This window comes from Archocentrus centrarchus, chromosome 14, assembly GCF_007364275.1.
Source record: "Archocentrus centrarchus isolate MPI-CPG fArcCen1 chromosome 14, fArcCen1, whole genome shotgun sequence".
In the NCBI taxonomy this organism is placed as follows: Eukaryota; Metazoa; Chordata; class Actinopteri; order Cichliformes; family Cichlidae; genus Archocentrus; species Archocentrus centrarchus.
In genome coordinates this window covers 18,350,136-18,373,192 of record NC_044359.1, presented here as the reverse complement: position 1 = coordinate 18,373,192, position 23,057 = coordinate 18,350,136, and the positions used below count along the sequence as shown (strand labels likewise).

The window sequence follows — 23,057 nt, the reverse complement described above, 5'->3', positions numbered from 1 at the left end:
TTTAGCCTTGACTGTATGAATGCATGGCACACACACACACACAGACACACACACACTGCTGATTAGTGCTAATATATAGTGCAGGCTAATAACAGGCTGATAAAATAATAGAATATGATCCACTGAAAAAAAGGAGTACAGTCTCTGTGGAGTACTGTACAGAAGGCCATGTTCCTCAAATATTCCCCAAATAATTGCATTAAAAATATTCTAAAAGGGATCAACACCACAAACACATCTAGTTCAAATCAAATTAGCTGGCTTTGAGCCTAGCAGACAGCTACCAGCTGTAGCCACCTGTTCTGGTACCCAACTGTCAAAGCAGCCATACCCCCAATAATACCAAATCAAAGTATTAACAATATGCAAATGGGTAGATTAAAAAAAAACACCCTTCATCTCACTGTGGTTTTGAAGGGGTAAGGCAGCTATAGAAACAAGAATAGATTTTTTTGTACCAGGTTGCAAACATGTTTCATGTTTCTTGCTGCAAACACTTTGACTTGGGAGCCAGCCTCCAGTGGCCATTCCAGGAACTGAGGGTTTGGCACTAAATGAACTTAACATTAACAAATTAACAACTTACCAACTTCTTGGAAACTTCACACATACAAAGCCCCACACAAGTAGCATTTTTCAGGAAAAATATGCTCAAATGAGGCAGATGGCTGATGAATGTGGAGCTTTTAGCAGTTAAAGAGTCACATATTTTCACACTGACTGTAGATAAAAATGTGTATGTAGATTCCACGTCTAAAAAGTGAAACCAATATAGAACTGCTTTAAATGTACATTCAGACTACTCAGATATTTATTGGAAAATGCACCCCTCTTTGATCTATGATTCAATAAACACTTTTCTGATGAGTTCTGATGGGTCTGAAACATTAGTTTTGAGACTAACTGAACACAGCATAGTGTTCATTTGTAAATTATGGATTTAAAGGAGGGAACATAAAGCAGACTATGCTTTACGAGTCACTACCACACGAGTGTGCAGTGTTTTTAGTCAGAGCCAGCTGTCGCTCATCATAGCCGGTTTCAAAACACCAAGACGGCGATGGCAAAAATGCTCAGCTTGAGGCTTCACACCTCAGCTCAGCAACCTGTGGATGGCTATGCTTCCTCCATAAGTTGGTAGTAACTAAAAACAGAGCTGCAAAAGAATAAATATAAGACTTACCAATTCCCCAAAAGCATGGATCTAAATAAGTGATCATGTTTCTCTACAACAGTTGTAAACTTGTTCACCACATCAGAGGCAATGCACTGTGTTCAACTTATTTCTGGAGCACCCAAGCGGACAAGGAAATTGAATACTTTAGGTTTAATCTGTCAAACAAATAAACTGTTATGGTGAGGAAACATCAGTTAAATCATCTGAATGTGAAGCAGCATAGCTCAGCCCCAGCTCCAGCACTCAAAACTCTGTAACCAGAGCAGCCACATGACCTCAAGGATTTTTATTGTCCCTCGCTGGTGACAGAAACAGACTGAGAGGGGGAAAAGTGGGCGGACAGTTTTTCCTCAATGAGCCAGAGCCTGGAGTGAAAGCGGGTAAGGAGAGGCTAGAGTATTGTATAGTGATCTTAGAGGGACAGAGTGGGACAGCACTATCCCAAACACAGCAGAGTGCTATAAGCCTACGCCATAAATCTCTGAGCTCATCCACAGCTAAGCTCGTTCAGTGCTGCATGCAGCACCAGAGGCCAGAATCCAGATGTTGGAGAGAGATAGTAAATAAAACAATCTATCAAAACTGAAAAAAAAAAAACAAGGGGTGGGGGGGTAAGTTATTTTCATGCAACTGATATTAGAAAGCACAAATTCTCTATCTGTTTTAAATCATTATCAGCATAAATAGCGTATACAGCAACAAGCAGTCAGAAAAACTCCCTCAGCGAGTGAAATCAGTACTTTAATCCCATTTGGGACAACATAGATATTATAGCACCACTGGTCCATTGTAGCTCAAGGTGTTCCTGAATAAAAAACAGGCCTGCTCCTCTGGATTAGTTTTTATCATTTATAGGTGCACGTGGATTGAAGGGATAAACAGATATGGAAACCTCATTGTGGAACAAATATCTGAGGCTTAACATCTTATCGTCCAGAACATGGCGATGGCTTATTGTTTAAGACCCTTTGCCTCTGGACATGAACTCCTGCTGGATGCGGAGGATCTCCTGTGTCTATGCTGCTACTGCACCTTTCTCAGCTTTCAGTTGGCTTGATGAACAAAATGTAACAAGAGAGCATCCAGGGATGTACAGCTATTGCATGAAGTGGAATCTAACTCCAACTTAGATCTATAGACTGCACATAAAAGATGTTTTTATCAGTTGGTTTCAGAAGATGTTTTCACCATCATGTTGTGTTTTTTTTTTTCTTTTGTTGGCACCACGGATATATCTATACTTGCTCGAAATTGGGGTTCACACAGTTACCTGTTGCAGCACACACAATAGCCTGATTCAGCTTTGATTCTATTCTTGTTGCAAAAAAAGAATTAACACACTTGTCCCAAATTCATTTTGAGTATTTTTGGGAAATATATAATTTATATAAACTATTAAGTCATATTTATTGGAGCAACTGTTGTATCTTTACAATGCTGAAAGAATGAGTGGAGATAGATTTGAAAATATGGAAAAAATGAAATACTTTACAATTAGATATGTCAAACTTTATAGTTCAAATCATGATGGAAGATGGAAATCTTGTAGAGATGGTAAAAGCAGGCATGAAAGAAGATAACTAAATGTTATTTGATAAATTAAAGAAACTCAGTCACTGTGGTGCTGAGTAAGGCTCTCTAGATCAGCCTGTTTTACTTAGCCACTGAAACATTACAACAAAAGGAAATATCAGTTTAGCCAGTATTGAGTTTATGCTCAGATGAAAATCTGGAAGCTGGACGTCCGATTCTCATCAGCACTAAGCCCAACAGAGCTGCTGAGTTTGGACAGAGTGGAAAAAGGGGATGATGCCTCCTCTTGAAAAGATGATCTATGCAACAGACCTGTTTATGTTAGTAATCTCCAAGCCCAGTGTAATCAAAACATCACTAATTTCACTGCCGATTGGAAACTGTGACATCTGTGTTTTTAACACACTTCAAGGGGGACTGCTTCAAAGGGAAAAAAAGGCAACTGGGAAGCATCCATTGCTCATAATAACCCTAGTGATGAGAGGATGACTTCATCCTAGTCCACTTAAATGTTTTGAAGAGGATATATCCACAGTAGTGGAAACTTCATGCAGTAAATATCCCGGCATTGCTTGCTGAGTGTCTGTCTAACAGGCTATTGTGTGTCTGCCTGAGCATCTGCGCGGGCTGGCTGGTTGGGTGTTTAGCTTGTTGACATGCCGGCGGACTCTCCAGCTCTGCTCAGAGTTAGAAAGTCGGCTGTGACGTTACAAAAGGTTTTCCATCCCATCGAGCAGCCTGGCGTCAAGCTTGCAAAACCTTCCTGATTGATTCTACAGAGTCTGGACGACATGTGGTGCAAAAGCACTTCTATACGCTTCACTCAGCGGAAACGGGCCTTAATGCAACGGCTCTGTGTTATTATGATTATCCTGGATGGGGCCCTTGCTGAGAGTTACTGCTGAAAGGCCCACAGAGAAGAGAAAAACACAAAAATTACAGCAATATTTTTTTCTACATTTTATACAAATGCTTGTGTCCATGTCAGTGTATTCTGTACACACACATTTACCCTTCTAACTACTCCAGAAATCAAACTGGTGTTTGGTGTGTTGTGAGCTTGTTTTTCCCCCTCTCAAACTTGGATTAGCTCTTCTGTTATTTGGGAATAACTATTTACACTCAGAGGTGACCATCAGACAGGTTCTGGCCACAGATACATACCTCCTCCACCTTCACACATACACTCTTAACAGCCCTAACAATCCCTCCACCTATTTGCACAGCAGAGAAGAGGCCACTGCCTCACCTTCAGGGTACTACTTAACTCCTCGAGTCACTCGTTGAGTAATCACAGTATTCTCCTGCCTGCCTACTGCCTAATTAGAGTGTGTGCATGTGTGCGTCTGTATGTGTGTGTGAGTGAGTGTGAAAGACTCATTATTTAGCATTGCAGGCCTCACAGGTTGACAATTACACATGCTTATAGGGAGCATTATTACTATTTTTTTGGATACAATTGCAGTAGCTGGAGACAGTATTGGGGCCTAATGGGAGCCATAAGTACACACTTACTTTGTGGCTCCAGTCAAGCAGAAAAATATACATGTTTGAGGCATAAAGTTGGTTTAACTGTGAACTTTCAACTTACATTAAAATATATGAACTAATTATTGTTATTTTCTGTTGCCGTGATCTTTACTGTGACATCAATATCCAGCAAAAGTTGAGTCTAAGTGTAAGCACCTCTTGGCACTAAATGATTATTGTACAAATTGTCTGGATTTTCTGCACAGATTCGGGCCTGTGGATTCCATTACTCAGTATCCCCTGTATGCACGGGACAAATATTAACATGACCAGATACAGGAGTAACTTGGAGTGCTGCTAAATATATAAATATATATTTAAAAAAAAGGGGGGGGGGGGGGTTAAGCTGAAGAGAGGTGAGAGAGCCTTCTATGTCTCCAAGAGGCACCATGAAGCAGGTCTCTCCATGTCCTTTAGGGAGGCCTGCAGCTCGCCTTTAATCCCTGCGGGATCCCTCTCTCAGAGCCGGGCTTTGCTTTGTGCACAGCTCTTGGCCGAGTTAAAAAGGAAAGTGTAAGGGTGGGACAAATTTCGCACTTTCTCCCATGTCTCCGGCCAAAAGAAGGAGCTTGTAAACTGAGTATGTGAAGCTGGAAATTCTCCTTGCCACACGAACGCTGTGGCGGTTCGGTGGTGGGGTGTGTGCGTGGGCTGCACATCTTGGCTGTGGACGCTTCAAATCCGGCCTAAAAATGTGTTTCGTTTCAAAGATCAACTATCTATCAAGGACGATTAGGACTTGCAATAGTTTTTCAGTTCCTTTGTCTTTAAAATTAAAATGTTTTTTATATTTGATTATATTTTATCTTTAATAGTTTAATTTAAATTCGTAGCCTAATCAGTGATGCAGCCCTTCCACGGCTGCAGTCTAAATACTTTATTCTCTGTGTTTTTTGTGGCCTGCTCACTTACTTTGCCATTTCAGGCCTTTTGTCCATTAACACAGCGCTGCAGCTCTTATCCGACCCAAATCATCCGTTTATTTGCTTTTGCAAAAGGGTTGTTTTGTTGGCATAGTTTTTGCTCTATTTCTCCCTCTCTCTCTGCAACAGCTCACGGACATACTAAGGCCTGAATACTTGTTTCTTTTTTCTTCTATAGAACATATTAGCCTAATTATTCGCCGATCCATTTAATTATCGAAAAGACAAACACGGCCAGTGCGCAACCACACAATTTATAGAAATGAACCGCTGCTGGCTACATCCGCAAAATATTGTGATTTTTCGTGTTTGACAAACAACTTAAGTCATTACATTAAAAAAAACGAATTAGCCTACGTGTAACAGAAAACCTGAACATGTGTGATCACGTTTAAATTATTTATTAGATTTTTTATTTATTTTTATTTTTTTAAATCTGTGTTAAATAAATTATTTATTTATTGTGCCTGCGTGGGTTTCCTCCGGGTTCTCCGTCTTTCTCCCACAAGCTAGAAACATGCACGTCAGGTTAACTGGTGACTCTAAATTGGCTGTCGGTGGATGTGAGAGTGTGTGGTTGTCTAGGTCTGTGTTATCCCTGTGACGGACTGACGACCTGTCCAGGATGCGCGATGCTTCTCTTCGGTAACACCTAGAATAGGTTTCAGCTCCCAACGACTCAAAGTTTGGATAAGCAATTAAGAAAATTGGCTAGATAAAGTCTCACATACATATATAGGAACAGTGGGATGCGTGTCTTCTTCTATGTGATCCAGAAAAACCACAGCTGAAAAACTGTTATTGTTCAAAATAGTCGGATATTTTTTTCTAAGATGATGGTAATCTGTGTGAGTACAAAGATCAGTTTTGCGTGGAAATGATAGCTCCTGATGCAAATCATAAAAACTCTTAATCCTCACCTTTTTACGCTAAAACTGTTCTTCGTCGGAGCCGCTGACACAGCACATTCACCAAAGAGGTTTATTATTATCGTATTACTTGTTACTTACATATTTTGAAGATAAGAATGCATTTTAAGGTTAAACGTCACAGAATGCGTTTGAAAATAGATTTTGCGGAGAAGAATATCAAGGATTAGGACGAGGAGGAAGAAGAGAGTGACGTCAGGTGATGATGGTGATGCTGGTGAGGAATTCGATAAGGATTTTAAAAGAAAAGTTAAAGTGAAGATGCGCTGGGATGAAAAAGAGACTGAAGATTGGGGGGGGGGGGGGGGGGGGTGAAGATGGTGACAGTGAGGAGGTGGGAGGTGTTGGTGGCGGCGGCGGCGGCGGCTGGGGGTTGCGGTGTAGTGACGTCAACGCGAGGCGTGCAGCAGAGCAGTGAAGAAAACCAAGGTAGCGCTGCCGAGACAACCAAAGTGCTGATTACCCCGGACGCAGCATTTACGCGCAGCTGACGCTAAAGTGGATTTACTGAACACCTGTATGGGGAAACCGTGAGGGTTTATTCCGTTTTTCTGTCTTCTGCTGGGAACCAACTGGTGAGTAAAGCACGCACAGTGTCTGTCAGGTCAGTAGATTTGCTATGGGAATTGGTCAGGAGGTCGGCGGGCATCTCGCTGTGTGGCTTTTTACAGTTCAGATATTGGAAATGTGAGTCACGTATGTACAAGTGTTCAGCGTGAAGAAGAAAATTAAATGTTAAAAAGTGCTGACTCCGTTAGGCAGAGCATGTTTTTGGCCAGCTGGGGGTCAAAACTGTTGTAGAGATTGGGTGAATGGAGTTTTACGCACGGCAACAATTTCTGGTATAAACAGCAGCAGCGCCTGCAAATATAGTTTGTCTGAGCATCAGACTCAGTCAGCTGCACCATACAATATTATTCCCACTTTAGCATTCGTTAATTAGTATAGAGTGTAAGCGTGTGCGCGCACTGAAGCACGAAGGACGGAGGGACGGAGGGGAACTGAGTAAAGATTTACTGAGGACATAAAAGCAGCAAAGGGATTCCTCTAGATAAGAGGAGTCTTGTGTGTGTGTGTGTGTGTGTGTGAGAGAGAGAGAGAGAGAGAGAGCGAGAGAGAGAGAGAGGTAAATTGACTGTCTGTGATGGCTGCGTTAGGCTAGGAATGTTTCTGCGAGCCGAGAACATTTTGCTTACTTGTCTTGCATGTTTCCTTCTGTAATCAAGTTTTCAAACAAATGTTTGAGACCACGGTCCAGAAAGAGTTAAACACTAATATTAAATTTCCTGTTCTAGGATTATTGATTTTATCCTGCACGATTTACACAGCCTGCTGGTTTTTGAACTAACTTTAGGTTATTCAGAATTTTTTTTTATATAGTTATAATGTTAACTATATAATACGAGTTGGATTAAGGAGAATAAGTGTGTTTGGATTCTTTGAAAATATTTGATTTGAAGGGGGAGACGTTTGATTTGATTTTCTTTTTGTGTTTTTCAGGCAACTGGAATGGAACTGAATCTGTCGAAGAATGTGATTTCTTGTGGGGAATCTGGTATGACATGTCCTTTACATATATATATATATATATATATATATATATATATATATATATATATATATATATATATATATATATATATATATATATATATATATATATATATATATATCGATTCGTGCCTCTCTGTGTGGAGTTTGCATGTTCTCCTCGTGTCTCTCTCTGTGGGTACTCCGGCTTCCTCCCACAGTCCAAAACGTGCGTGTTAGAGTTATTTGGAGATTCAAAAAGTGTCCGTCCTGGCAGTAGAGTGTGAATGTGTCTCTCTGTGTTAGCCCTGCGATAGATTGGCGACCTGTCCAGGGTGTACCCGCCTCTTACTCTGCGACAGCTGGGATAGGCTCCAGCCCAACCGCGACCCTCAATTACACAAGAGGAATAGCATGGATATTCTGACCCATTAGCTGCAAAATTTTTATGGATGTCTATGGAAAAGTCTTTTGAGTTCGAAGTAAAGTCACATATTGGCATCGGTCAGTTTCCTATTTTTAAGCTTTTCGGTGCGTTTTGCATTACAGGACATGACTACATGTTGATATGCCAGGTTTTCATATTATTACCTCAAACAGATGATTTAACGCAGACTAAACTATTTCTCCAACCTGTAGCTGAATCTCTTACAAACATCGCACTTTTTTCTGTTTTCTGATGACTATTTCCGAACAATTTGTTTATCTGTTAAACACTAAACAACAAAAAAGGAAAACACGGAGAAGCATCAAGCCAGATGCAACAAACCACAAAAAATCTATTTGGAGTGGAAAATATTTCATGTAATCTTTGTCTTATGATCAAAAACTTGTAGCTCACATTAAAAAAAAAAATTGGTTTTCTGGATTTAATCACAGCAAAGAAACAGAGACTTTGGAAAATATTCGAGGTTTGGGGGGATTCAAAAGAAAGACTGTGTGCAATTCATTTTCACAAAATGTTCTCCAAGCAAATAATCATATATAATCACAATTTAGCTTCACACTAAACGACAGGGCATACGGCACACAGTGAGATGTACATTTTTACAAAATTATGTGTTCACATATTAAGCATCAATCTCAATTCAAATATCTACACTGTATGTATGTAAAACTAAAAGAAACGACTGCGTGTGTGGCAAACAGGTTCTGGTTTAACAAGCAATGAAAGGTTTAAAGGAAATCCTACATATTCTGACAGTTTAGTGGATTTGTCTTATGGGTGTTTCCCTGTGCTGGTCATTAGACGTTGTTTTATTTACACCTGCATTCCCTGTGCAGGTTGTTTATTGGTTGTCAGAGTCCAGGTCAAACAGGCCTTGGACCAAACAGGGAAACCATCACCAAGGCAATAATCAGCTCTGTCCTTCTCCAGTTACTCACCGTGTCCAGTTACATCTCCACTGCTGTTCTGCCTTTGAATCTACTCGCCAGCTTTAATTTTCTTTATGCTTTGTTTTTTCTGTCCTGTGGTTAGCTTTACTGTGCTCGCTTTTTCTAGAGAGAAAATACACCAAGGCTGTATTTTTGTGTGTGATTCACGGCGTTCGTCGAGTTTATTTTCACTTCTTGGGGGTAAAAATATGAGTGTTTGCTTAGCCACTGGCCTTTAACCTGTCCTGCCGGATGGAAAGGCTTTTTAACTCATCCATCACACGCAAGTGCCCTCCGGAGTGCTGGAGGAGCAGGACGTGGGCAGAGATGGAGGCTGAGAAGGCTGGGTATTTAGATTACCCCCATCTATCAGCCTGAAACATGTGGACAGAACAAGGTAGAATTCACAAGAGCTCCACCGTGGCAAATCTCTGTGTGCTCTAAATCCCATAATATTTCTGTGGAGACCTCAAAGGTCACTGGGTTTATTGTGGGTTTTTTTTAAATCTTTTTTTATGCTGCTTGTGCTTTTGCTAATAATTTATGATACAGAAGCATTTTTTCTAGGACGATTTCACGTAGCCTCTTTCATTCAGCCTTCACAACCTGGATAGTAAATACCACCTGCTGGTCACGAGGTCCTCTAGTACACCTCATCCACGCTTTTTCCGCTTCTTAATCCCGTGTTTAGATGCAGCTGAACTTTTATTGTTTTCAGATATTTTGTCCAAACCGTTTGACCACTTGGCTGCACCGTTCAATATGATTAAGCAGACAGGCGATAGTGGTGTCCTGCCCCAAAGCACTTCAGTAAGCTATGGCGATAAACGTGTTGACTGTGACCGCAGCGGGTCAAGATAACGCACGCTTACTGCAACCGTCAAATAATTATGTAATAATTAAAAAACAACAGTTTCAAAATTGTGCACTAAACATGTAAATAGATGATTGATTATTTTAATTACATTCAATGTTCTTTATTAAAATGGATTCAGTGTAGATGTCTGTGAAAGCACAGGCCCTCAGACAAGCACCCTTTCTTTTTTGTGCAGAGAGGCTGCGCGAATATTGATGAAAACGGCAGACGAGTGCTGAGAGCGAACATAGTTTTCTGTAGAAAAGGCCTACGGGGGAGTTTTGAACAGAACAGGGGTCTCATGTCAAACGTCATGCACTCATACAATGGCCGACAATCTTCGAGCCTGGCGCCGGTGACAGTCTATGAGGCCTCTGTGCGACTTTACCTGAAACAGGCAGATTACTGGCCAAGCAAGCCAGCAGGTCAGCTAGTCTCATATTGCAGGTGTGGTCAAAAATGAGCAATCTGTAGTCGGTAATCAGCCTAGAAAGAGACATTTCTAACTTTACCTCAGGTGTATTTGGTAAATATGTGATTTCTACACAGTCACAAGCGCAGTTTTATGATTGGTAAGTTAGTCACTCGGTGCTGATTTAGCTTAAGAAATTAATATTGCCGATAGGTGTTTGTTATATTTTAAACAGAAAAGATATTTGGTTCAAATACAAACATGGGTTTGATTTAGAATAAGAAAAATCACTCCTAAACTATGCGTGTCTCATGAGGGTAAACAGAGATTAATGCCCACAGATTCCAGTTTTAAGAGTGAATGTCCGAAACCTTGAAGTCAATTTGATGCGAAACTAAGTAAAATTTAAAAGGTTATTTATACTGGTCTGAAGCAAAACGTTATTTGGGCTGGCCTTCAGAACTTTCTGCTAGAAAGTTTTCTCTCTCTCTCTCTCTCTTTTTTTTTTACATTATTTTCAGCTTTCATGCGCAATTTGGTTAGGCAACAAAACTACTTTGTTAGGTGGATGAAAAGCTCATGGTTTGGGTTAAAATTCAGCCTTTTGAGAACTTTAATCACTTTTTTTAGAGAGTTTGTGGCAGAAAGCAAAAATACTCAGTGCAACACAGACTATAATCAGCAATTCAGCTCTTCAGTTTTGCACTCAGGCACATTACATTTCACTGTCATTACATGGCACTGAACAGAACTGGATGACAGATTATAATCCCTGTAGCTACTGATTAAATCTCACCCTTTTCCATCTTTATCGAAATGTGAGGGGGGTGAGGTTAGTTTGAATTAACGCTGGTAAAGCAGACAGAAGCGCTATGTTCCGGTGATGTTTGGGCTCCTTCATCAAGCCACTGCTTGCTGCTGTTTGTGCGTCAGAGCCAACTAAAATGGACAAAAGTCAAATGTGTCATCATTCTTAGCCACCATCAGGTGCAACCAGGTGTAATATTAGTGGTCCATTAGTCACATTGCGGTTGTCACCGAAAGGCTGGGATCTAGCGGTCAGAATCTGAGTGCATGTTGTTGGAGTTTAAAAATATTATATCACTAATGTCTGAAGTGGTCAGGTGGTGGTTGTTTAGGCAAAGCACATGGGAGACATCTGCTGCAGTTGATAAATGAGTTATTCTCTGACTGATGTGGTTCAAACGATGTGGTAGGTATAAAAAACAAAAACAAACAAAAAAAAAAACCAGCCCAGACAAACACGTCTTGTTAAATAATGAGAGATTTTATGTTCCATTTATTAGTCCCGATTGTCTCTTTGTGAATCAATGCGCTTGCAGGGCGACTCTTGTCAGGTTGCAGCACATGTATTCATGCACACAACAAACCTGATTTCATCGAGCACTTTTCATACCGGAGAAACAGTAACCGGGGAGGACTGTGTTAGATGGCAAATGTTTATTCAGCTCAGTACATATCCGAGATATACAATGTGTGGCTGAGTGTGTATAAGCGCGCCCAGCTGCGTTGCGCTGGACACATTTCAAACATGCCTGCACGAATCAAAGGCCCCATTCTACTCCCAAAAGCAAAGCGTTGCATTGTGCGCTCTCGACTACTGATAAAGCATACACTACAAAAAATGAAAAATTAAAAAGTAATAACAATAGTCTTGAGTCTAACAAATGACCAGACAACCACTGTGGCAGATTTTCTTGTTAGGAATCATTCAATTGTCAAATGGGTCACTTCTAATGTTTGCACTCTCACGTTTAAAGAAATGTCTTGATGTGCGACATAAACGTAATCAATTTCTAATTAACTAAAAGCGCTTTTTCATTTGGTTAAACTTGACGTCAGACTGTGTCTTGTCTTGGTGAATATTTTCTTGCAGCGTGCATGTTTAGTGGGTGGGACTCTTGTTTTTGGGGAGGTTAAACGCAGCTGATGGGTGGGTCTCATGTGAGGGTTGGAGAGCCTGAGCTTATTCTCGGTCACAGCGGGTGGAAGCTTTTCCTTGCTGCGGATAGAAGGAGAGCGCACTGGGCTGTCACTGCTTCAGAGGACGGGGACGGGGCCGTGTGATTTTTTTTTTTCTTTTACTATCTCCAAGTACGTTTTGCGTGGAAGAACAAAACCCGTGGAAATTCTCCCCGCATGGTTAATTCTCCCATGCCCTGGTGTGTGTTTGAGAGCGGGTGGATTTTTCGTAGCGTAGCTTTTAACCAAAGACTCGCGATCCACAGGATTCACCCCGTTTCCTCTCTTTACGCACCCTTCTCTTCAAGGTGGGATGAATTTGGACAGAATTGCAGAGGCAGTGAGAGCACCGCCGCCCCGCGACGTGGCCCCCGCGTTTCATTTACAGAGAACTTCAAACAGCAGTCGAGAAACTGTAGAGAACTCAAGCAGCGAGTCTTCAGACACAGAGTTGGCAGGTACACAGTCAGAGTGCTTTTAGCCACTCCATTCCTTTTTTCTGAGTGCAGTAACAGTTTATTTTACGTGTCCGTGAGCATTTTTACGGCGAGCTGTCAGAGGGGCATCCCCAGCACTTAAACGCTACAGAAAAGGGAGAAAGAATATTTCACTTTCCTGTCCCTGTGCTTGCGTGATTTATTTCCGTGTGTTCCGGGGTAGCGTGCACGCGGATTACATACACCAAAATGCATTTGCATCAAATATTAGTTTAGTATTTGTGTGCGTGTGTATTTGTGTGTTCACCAGTTTGACCGGCAGAAACACGGAGCATTTTTTGTGCAGTTACACCCCATTTCTGTTTACTGTGTTCGTAGAACCAAACATTTGGCAGGATCTAGAGATCTGTCAGGGAAATATGTGCAGAGCAGCCTGGCCTGCTCTCAGTGAACGCATTAGAACAAACTATAAATATTGGACCTATCCACAAATCTAAACTAAAAACCAAGCGCTGTGTGTTGACAGTTCTTGGACACGCTTTTTATTATTCAGCTTTTCCACATTTTTAGAAAAAAAAAAAAAAAGAAAAAAACACGAGAAATAATTTAAAAATATGTGAAACTCGCTCATTTCTCGTTTTTTATTGGAACTATTTACGGGATTTAAATTGAAATATTATCTTGTGATTTTAAGCTTTTTATTTATTTATTTATATGGGTTTTTTTTGGCAAACACTCCAGATCCTTTCCCCCTTTTTTTGTGATTGACCTTTGTGCGTGTGGCCTCTTGAGTTTAATGAGGCAGTTGTTAGGACACAAATACAAGACAGCGGTTGAAAGATAAGAGTGGCAGAACTCATCGTAAAGATATTTATCTCTAAGCGAAAACTTTAGGAACCGACGCCTAATTCGACACGTTTGAAAATGTGTGGATTTAATTTCTTTCTTCTCTTCTGAGGCTTATTTTCATGAAGGAATTTATAAATAATAAAGCCAAAATGGATGGTTTCATGATGATAGGCCTTTTTAGTGAGTTGACTTAAAAACATTTCCACGCTACTGTACTTAATCCCAGTCTGAAATAACTGAATGTCAACGTACTTGTCCTAATTTATGCATTGTCTAATGTCCTTTATTTGCATAGTATTCAAACTATGTTATAGGAGTACTGCTGTTTCATACCGGTTTGTTACCTACAGAAAAGGAAAGGAACGCTGAACACAGGAGCGATGACGGAAACGCGGACGACCCCAAGAAGAAAAAACAGCGGCGGCAGCGGACTCACTTCACCAGCCAGCAGCTGCAGGAGCTGGAAGCCACGTTTCAGAGGAATCGCTACCCTGACATGAGCACCAGGGAGGAGATCGCCGTGTGGACCAACCTGACCGAGGCCAGAGTCCGGGTAAGATGCCGGCCGTGCGTAAAGCGTGCGGAAAAACAAGCTGACAAGCATACCGTTCTGAGGCGGTGCTAATTATTAAGCAATTGTCTAAATAATTAAATTAACTTACAAAATACAAATAAGATAAGATAAAATAAGATTTCATGTTAATTATCCTAATATTAGCATTTATAACAACATGAAGTAATTAAAAGCGCTTCTTTTATTTTAAAAGAAAAAAAGTACAAAAATAACTTGGGATGAATGATTAAAAAATTTGCTACAATGTGTATTTTTTGAACATTTTATTCCACAAGCATTTTGACGCAAATTTGCTTTTTTTTCTTCTTCTTTTTTTAAAGGAAACTTTATATAAAATTTCAGCTAAGAATGTCACAGGTTCACTTACCGACCATTTATACTATGCGTAAAAACAGGAAGATATTAGTTATACATTGAAGTCAATACTTTTACTGTTCCACATTTCCCTGAAAGACCTGAGCTCTTAATGACTATTCGGCCTTTTAACAGAGTCCATGTAATATACATACTTTGGTGGCTTTGAACGGCTCAGCAGTAATAAGCTGAATCTGTCATACATTTCAGATACACGCTTACAAAAACCCGTTGCCAAAGACCTGGGAGGTTTTCAGAAGAATATTGTTAACAGATATTAAGTTGCAGTCATCCCTAACTGTCAGCTGTCAGCTACGGTGCATCCAAAAGTAAATCTTCCGTTATTAAAGCACGTGCGCAATTCCCAGTACTGACACAGAGGACATTACAGGCCGTAATAGCACACATTCATGTTAACACATCTCATGCTGAAAAGTTAGAAGAAATGCAAGCTTTTTTTTTTAAAGTAGCTGGATCTGTTGGAAATGGCACGTCCTTTTAAAGGGTGTATCCGCGCTGCTAACGGAACCAATAGATGATTCGTCTCATGATGACATCATCAACAGTCTGGACCCTTGTTTCTCTCAGTGGAGGAAATCGTCCACGTTTCCGAATATATGCGTAGCTGTTTAATGAATAGGAGCAAGATGCATTATATTTATTCAGGATACACTAAAAAATGTGTGGGGAAAAATATCTGAACAGTATCTTATTTAATGGGCTTGAATCATAAGAGGTGTAGCAACATTCTCATAATAGCGTTAATTTAAAGTGTAAAATGAAAACAAGCTGCTTTTTATGTGGATGAGTTAAAAAAAAAAGAAAAGAAAAAAGGCTTACTGCCGTCATTACGCGCAGGTATTCTTGCTGGCTGCTGTTTTCTTTGAACAGCTTGTGGTTGCCAGAAACGGCAGATCATTTTGGAGGAATAAAACGAAAAAAAAAAAATCACTGTAACTGGCACGCAACAGTCTGGATATTTCAAATTCAGAGTCTTAGAACTTGCGTAATATAATGTTAATAAATTGGAAATAATCTTAAGGGCCAATTATGTTTAATAAAATGCAATTGTAATTTTAAATGAATTTAATAATATTTATAGGCACATTTTGAAACGTCACAATCATTTAATTAATATTTTAACGAAATTTTCGTATTGCTACTGTCATAAAATTCAAGCCTGACGCAGCCGAGCTCTAAATGCAATCTGTTTCCTCCACAGCTCTTTCACATCGTTCAAGTCTGTGGATAATTTGTCGGCTGCACCGAGTTCCGCGCGACTATAAATAGACCCCGCGGGCCCGTCTGATGATACCACTTGTAAACTGTTTCTACTGTGAATTAAAAATGACTCCGAGAGTACGGACTAGCGGGTATTTTGTCAGGTTTTGATAAGGTGTGAGGATATCCAGACGCGATTTTCTGATTCATGTAGTCATCCACGGAGCTCTTTGATTTGTCCTGTGGACTCGTTGGTTTTATTTTTAATCACGTCTGACTTATACACATACACACACCTTTAATTTACTCACAAGAAATACTCACTTCACTGATAGAAATTAAGCAATAAAATCAACATTAATACACTTCTGTCTTGGATCTGATGTAAACACGCATGTGTTATGATTTACGTTGTTTAATCTATATGATTTATAAGTGCGTTGTAGTCTATATTATTAGATTCACCTATACTGCAGAAGCCTTTAAATATTCAAAACAAAAATGGGCGATTTCAAAAAGAATTTTCCACCTGGAATTTTTCTAAACATTTTCATTTATTTATTAGTTTATTTGTAAAGACAAATAGTCTGCAGGAAGGAAAAAGTCATTTGCAAAGGCAGTACCTGAGGTTATACAATATATGTATGTATAACCAAAACGAATTTCTAACACTAGTCCACTGATGGGGATTAATACAAGTCACAGTCGTCATCCACACAAACTTAAAGGATGAAGATTTGGACCCAAAATTCCTGACCTTAAGCACCGATCAGAGCCCAGTTAACACTTTGCCGAAAACTCAAACTAAATGTTATTTACAATAAATAGATAAATTAGCACCGCCTACCAAAAAATATAAAGCACCAGTTTGGAAGTAACAAGAAGTCACTGTTTCACCTTCCACAGTTTCATCCACTCAGTCTCCCTGACTTTTCACTTACTTTTCCGGATATATTTGATTCTCGTCAGCAGAAACTGCTCGTCCTGAATTAAGATTTAGACGCAGCAAATCTGGTTTTTGTGTGAGGATGTCTGTTTTTGTTTTGTTTTGTTTTGTTTTTTGTTTTGTTTTGTTGCAAGACCTTAAGGACCAACTCTAGTTCGTCGTGTACAATAGAGCCACAATAACAGCTGTATTGCAAATCACCTGCTGAGCACTCATGTAAATCTAAATATGCGTTTCGTAAAACTGGCGTGTTAATAAGGCTTGAAAAAAATAGTAGCCATTGACTATTAATTAAAAAAAAATTGTGTTTCTTACCTAATCAAAGATGAAAATCTAGTCGATACTTTTTTTGTAATTATGATTTGTTAATATTTTGACATCTGAGAAAATTGAAAATGGGAAGAGCCTTCAGTCAATTTGGGACTGCATATATATATAAATTCAAAGATCATTTATTTAATTTTTTTTCTTTTAATAATCACTTATAGTTTTAAATTGGCCTAAACACTAACACACCCAGAAGGCAATAATACTTTAAGGGCACCGAAAAGGGGTATGGAGCTTGCTGCCTTAATATTTGTGTGTGTGGGAATATTCAAACATAAATAAATAATAATTAATAATGTTTTAAGAAAAAAAACTCCAACATCTTCATGGAAATCTGGATTTTATGACTGAATATCACACACGTGAGATACTGCTTTAGACGTAACAGATGTTACATTCTTGTAACATTTGCAGCAATGTTGAAGGTTTATTTTATGTAAAAAATAAATAAATAATAATAATACTAATTTTAGACCATTTTTAGGCACTGCCCCTCTGTGCTGTCGTTAATGTTCACGGTTCCGTGTGTCTCCTGCAGGTGTGGTTTAAAAACCGCCGCGCCAAGTGGAGGAAGCGGGAACGGAACCAACAGATGGACCTGTGCAAGAACAGCTACCTGCCCCAGTTCAGCGGCCTCATGCAGCCTTATGACGACATGTACCCGGCTTATACCTACAACAACTGGACCAACAAGGGGCTTACTCCGGCACCGCTGTCCACCAAGAACTTCACCTTCTTCAACTCCATGAGTCCCCTCACCTCGCAGTCCATGTTCTCGGCGCCCAACTCCATCTCCTCCATGACCATGGCGTCCGGGATGGGCCATTCCGCCGTGCCGGGTATGCCCACGCCAGGTCTGAACAACATCAGCAACCTGAACGGGATCGGGACATCCGGCATCAACTCAGCTATGTCGTCGTCGGCGTGTCCTTACGGGCCTCCCGGCTCACCGTACAGCGTATACCGGGACACTTGCAACTCCAGCCTGGCCTCTCTCAGACTTAAATCCAAACAGCATCCAACATTTGGATACAGCGGCCTGCAGAGCCCGGGCTCCAGCCTGAACGCCTGTCAATACAACAGCTGACGGGCCAAAAGCGGGGCCCTAAAAATACAAAGATATAAATAAATAAATATGTGATAAACGGACACGGTGTCATAGCTTATGGGCTACCTGCGGATTCGGGGAGGGGAGGGGAGGGGGGGACTCAAAGACAACTAAACTGGATTAGTTGCATTTTTTTTTTCTCAAAAAAGAAAATGAAAAAGAAAAGAGAACGTGGATAATGCGGGTTACATGTGTTTACCAGTGAACTTGCACAGCAATTTAAATGTCCAGGTTTTTGGATTTTTTTTTTTTTTAATGATGAAGACGTGTTACGTTGCTGCACTGTACATATCTAAATGTAAATATATACAGGTCTAACATATGAAACAGACGACGGGATTTTTTTGTGCTTGCTTGCTTTTGAAGACTGACTCGAGAAAAGCGAGGATTCGCATCCAAAAAAATAAATAAATACATAAAGTGTCGAGCATATAACGAATCAATGAGAAAACAGAAGAAAATCCGGCCTATACTGTACATATTTTATACTGCTTCTGTGTGCTTTCTATTTACCGCATATGCAGGGTGACTCCATGACGCCTCACGTTTGAAATGCTTTTCATTTTGTTTGCTCCAATAGAGAAAAGAAAAAAAAGAAAAAAAAAACCCTGCATGTTTAACTTGAGTGCAACCTGTTTTGTACGATAATGTAAGATTTTGCAGAAGTACGTTCATTAGCCGAAAATGTATACAAAAAGGTGATTCAAAGTCCTCATGTGTTTATGGTAACATGTTTGTTTGAATAAACTCCAGGAAAAGAGAGGTTTATTTCAAGTATATGTCTTAGAGGAGTTTTTGTTTAAGGAGACAAGCACCCGGGGTCCAGTTTCCCCCAAAACACGAGCAAAATAAATAACTTGGCTAAATATCTCCAGCATAGTGGTCCGCTTAGTTTAAGGGGGATTATTTTAGAAATATGAAGATTCTTCTACGGTTATTTCGACCGAGCAGAATCAGTCTGGGCTTTAACTTTAATACTTAATTTTATGTGTTTCTTATTTTGGAAGCTCCTTTAATATAATGCCCTTCTTCCAGACATCAACAGCTGTCTAAAGTCTTAATGTGGACTGTTGTTCTTTGGTCAGTGTTAATGAATACAGTTCGCCGCTTATTGCAAAAGCATAGATGCATTTTCCAATAAGAGATTTATAGTTAATTTTACTCGTCTTTCCCATCCCACCCTACACACAAGATTCAGTTTGGTTTCAGTCTGAGCTCGCTGCAACACAGTCTTCCATTTCAGAGAGTTATTTCTCTCTTTGCACTAAAGGATGGAGATTATGTCACACTAAAGGGATGATTTTAAAATCAAAGTTTCTCTGAGATCACCTGAAACCTGAGCTGTTCTAAAAGAGTTCCACCAGTGTGATGTGTAAACCTGGACTGTGCATTCAGGAACTTTAAGGACTAAGAAAGCCGTCAGTTAAACTTTCTAAAAAGGGAAATGCACAAGTGAATATACTGAGTAGATGAAAACACACACACACACACACACACACACACACACACACACACACACACACACACACACACACACACACACACACACACACACACTTAAACCCAGCTGGAGGTGATATTTTAGTGATTATAACCAACCTGAATATTTTGTGGGCCATTTATTTGCGTCTCCGGAAAGAAAAAATGCATCTGGCGACAAACCTGCGCACAAGTGCATAGAAAATGATTTCAGTCAATAGCATATCTTGTTTTCTGACACCTGCAGAAATCCCCATATCTATATTACTCACCATTAGACTGATATTAGTGCGCTGCACGAGTGTCGCAGCCATGAGTGTGTGCTTTAACTGATAGCGCTCCAGGCTTAGAGGATGTTGGATTAGAGGCACTTTAATAAAGAGCCTGATAGTGAAATTGAATGATTACAGAGTTATAAAATTCCCAATAAAGCAGCAAACTCTCCAATGTAAACTAAGAACAAATTTCACCTTCTGATACTTCAACTATTAACTTCTAATTTTAGTCCTTTTTACTCCAGAGAGCTTTGCAGTTTTAATAATCACGGGAATCGTCGAGGCCTGTTTTCCTTGGTAATATTGACCTCGTGGAATTTATTTTGAAATAAATTCGTATTAAATCCTCTGTTTCTCATACTCAAATGTGAATTTATCTTGACGCTATTTTTGTAAAATGACGGCGTGTTTGTAATTTAATGACTTTAACAGTGTGACTCATGCGCCTCTAAAGTAAATGTGAATTAATTATATCTTCATATTATTCCCCTTCTATTTCACAATAAATGCACCGATGATGCCCCCACTCTCAGCACATGAGGGGTTTATGGGATCTTACCGCTTTTGAAAGTCATTTTATTCATTCAAAGTGAAATATCAGCACGGAGTGAGTCTGTGGCTCGTGGATATCTACATAGATCTGACGAGATCTGATTTTATCCCCGTTTAAACGACTGTTACACATTTTTATTACAGTTTTTATTTCTGTAACCTTCTGTCGTAACTTTGCTGAAGCTCTTTTGTCGCTGAGGTTTTACCATTTACAACAAGTCACAACAGTCATATCAGCCGCTCGCGCGGCTTCAAATTCTTTCCTAGGGCGCGCCTGCGTGCACGGACGCATAGAACATTTACTTTAGACGGGCATGCGCACCAGCTGTAATTGCAGCCATCCGCTTTGATTTAGAAACGTTTGACGAGAGGACAAAGCGCACCCAAAGGCTCATAGTTATTCGTAACAAAAACAAAGCACGCAGGCCGTCGTAAACCTTATCCATAATACTCGTTTCCACTCGTAAATAAAGACGTGAACGCGCCCGAACCTGGAGGGCAAAGTTCAGCACGCTGCATTATAGCCGGTAAATATTTGAACTAATGTTTCTCTGTTGAGAAAATCCCCGCTGCCCCTGAATTATTAAATACAAGAATACAGTTGAATAGAATAGAACATAATAGAATAGAAACCGTAAACACCCAAAACCAGGTGTACATTCATTGTAACAGCACTCACTGCTCGTTCACGGGCCTTCAGGTTGCAGGGAGGTGTGTCCAGAGTCGGGAAAATGTCAACACATAGCACATAACCAACGCTTATGTACACTTCTCCAAATGCTGCAGCTAAATCTCACTTAGAGCAAATGATACCCAACAGTTCATGGTCAGATACAGCAGAATTCAACAGCGCACTAACAACAAATTACTTCTCATATAGGATTAATAAGAATAATAGGCCATCACTTATGAGACAAGTTTTCTTTTATACAGTAACCACATGCCTTTCAGTGCTTGGTTAATTGCATAAAACGTCTCTGCCAGTGCTCCAAACAGACCTCAGTGAGCTCTGATAAACCCTCACATTGACTCTGCAGACTAGTGTCAAAGAGGCAAGTGTGACTATTGCAACTGAGCCAGTGATAAATAATGACAATGTCCTGTGTTTTATGTTATTTTGAGCTCCTTCTCTCACCCACAGTACAGAGATGAAGGAAAACCCAGATGTTAAAAAAAAAGAGTAAGTTAGACAAGACATTAATGATCACTTATTATCAGCTAAAAATCAAGAAAAACAATCCCACGTTTTCTCTGACTCCTGCTCCTCATTTGTGAAGATTAAGTGCTCCTCTTTGCTTGCTGAACAAAACAAGACATTTAAAGAGACTCTTTGAACTTCAAAAAATTATGCTGGGAGTTTTTAATGGTTTTCTGCAAATCAAATGGAGGGGGTGGAAAATAGTAAAATAAAACCTTAGTCAAAGCCCAACAAGGGCACAGCAGTATATAGCAATCAAAAGGATTCACTCCTAACACTGATATCAGCATAAAAAAGAAATGCTGCTGGATTTTAAAATCATATCAAACACGGTTTCTGTTCGGTTGTTTGGTGACTCTAGCTAAGGCTTTAGAATAGCTAAGGCTAAGGCCAGTGCTAACTGGGAAACAAACAAACTCCAGAAGAAGTTGGTTTTAATTGCAAGCAAAGCTTTATTTGTATTTTTATTATAAAATCTACAAAGATATTAAATAAGCAATTATGCATTATGTTCTGTCTCAAAAATCCAGTCTCAGCATTCTGTTTAAGTATCAGTGGGAGCCCAACAGCACAGTTTCTACCCTTGGGCCCTCTAAGAGGTTAATGTGGCCGTGGCTAAATTTACACCGTAGTGGACTGTGAAGGAAATCTTTACAAGCAACCAGGACTCAGAGTGAAATGGCATTTGCTGACACAACTGCAAAAAGGAGGAAGCATTGCTAACAAATGTTAACAACATCTTCATTAGCGTGGCAGAGTTATTAGTATTTGACAAGCTGAATATACACCACTATGGTAAAGGAGTCCAAAACTTGCATTTGAAGCTGTTACAGGAATATTCTAAACATTGTGTGACTGACATTTGCAATCCAGCCCGTCTAATAACAAAACAGTCTCTGCTAAACCAAGGCCACCCCCTCAGCTTACACTAGAATGCTGTTCAGCTTCTGTTTGTTTCTCCTTCTGCTGCCACCAGGTCCCTGCAGCAGTTCACATGATCCTGAAATCTGCACTACAGCTGCTGCATCCTGTAAACATGCCAAGTCTCAGTTTAGACCCAAACGTGTAGTTTATTCTTAAGTATTACTTAGACTCTCTACTATAATAATACTGACCCAACAATTTAAATAAAAAAGCAGCATTGGTCTAATATGACAACATGGCAGCACCAGACTTCCTCTCACAAGGAGCTACACATTTATTTCTGGGTGTAAGGTTACTATTATAAAACCCAAAACAAAACCATAACTAATGATCACTATCCATAATATTATATTGATTTGGAGCAATAGTAAACATTTTCCAGTGTGCTAAGAAAGCACTAAAATCAAATTCCAAAGACCTAAAAGACCTGAGCAGGATGCATCCATCCCAATTAACATCTTCTCTGCTCCTACTATCAACATATCAGCAAGTGGTTAATAATAATGGGTTTCAAATCAATCAATCAATAAAAGCAGATACTGTCAGCATTAGATTACCTTTCT

General features: G+C 39.8%; 1 protein-coding gene across 3 annotated transcripts; it reads left to right on the top strand.

The window, feature by feature from the left end:
* The first annotated feature begins 6,531 nt into the window (after positions 1-6,531).
* On the top strand, positions 6,532-18,142 carry pitx1 (paired-like homeodomain 1). 3 transcript variants are annotated; one of them, XM_030745517.1, is made up of 5 exons: positions 6,532-6,667; positions 7,593-7,647; positions 12,559-12,708; positions 13,887-14,089; positions 17,497-18,142. In XM_030745517.1, exons 2-5 carry the CDS (start codon positions 7,602-7,604, stop codon positions 18,043-18,045), a joined length of 948 nt encoding a protein of 315 aa, XP_030601377.1. In that variant the 5' UTR covers positions 6,532-6,667; positions 7,593-7,601; the 3' UTR covers positions 18,046-18,142. The 3 variants fall into 3 exon arrangements, with proteins under 3 accessions (XP_030601377.1, XP_030601380.1, XP_030601379.1); XM_030745520.1 differs by lacking the exon at positions 12,559-12,708; XM_030745519.1 differs by lacking the exons at positions 6,532-6,667; positions 7,593-7,647 and adding an exon at positions 10,201-10,280.
* The last annotated feature ends 4,915 nt before the right edge of the window (positions 18,143-23,057 follow it).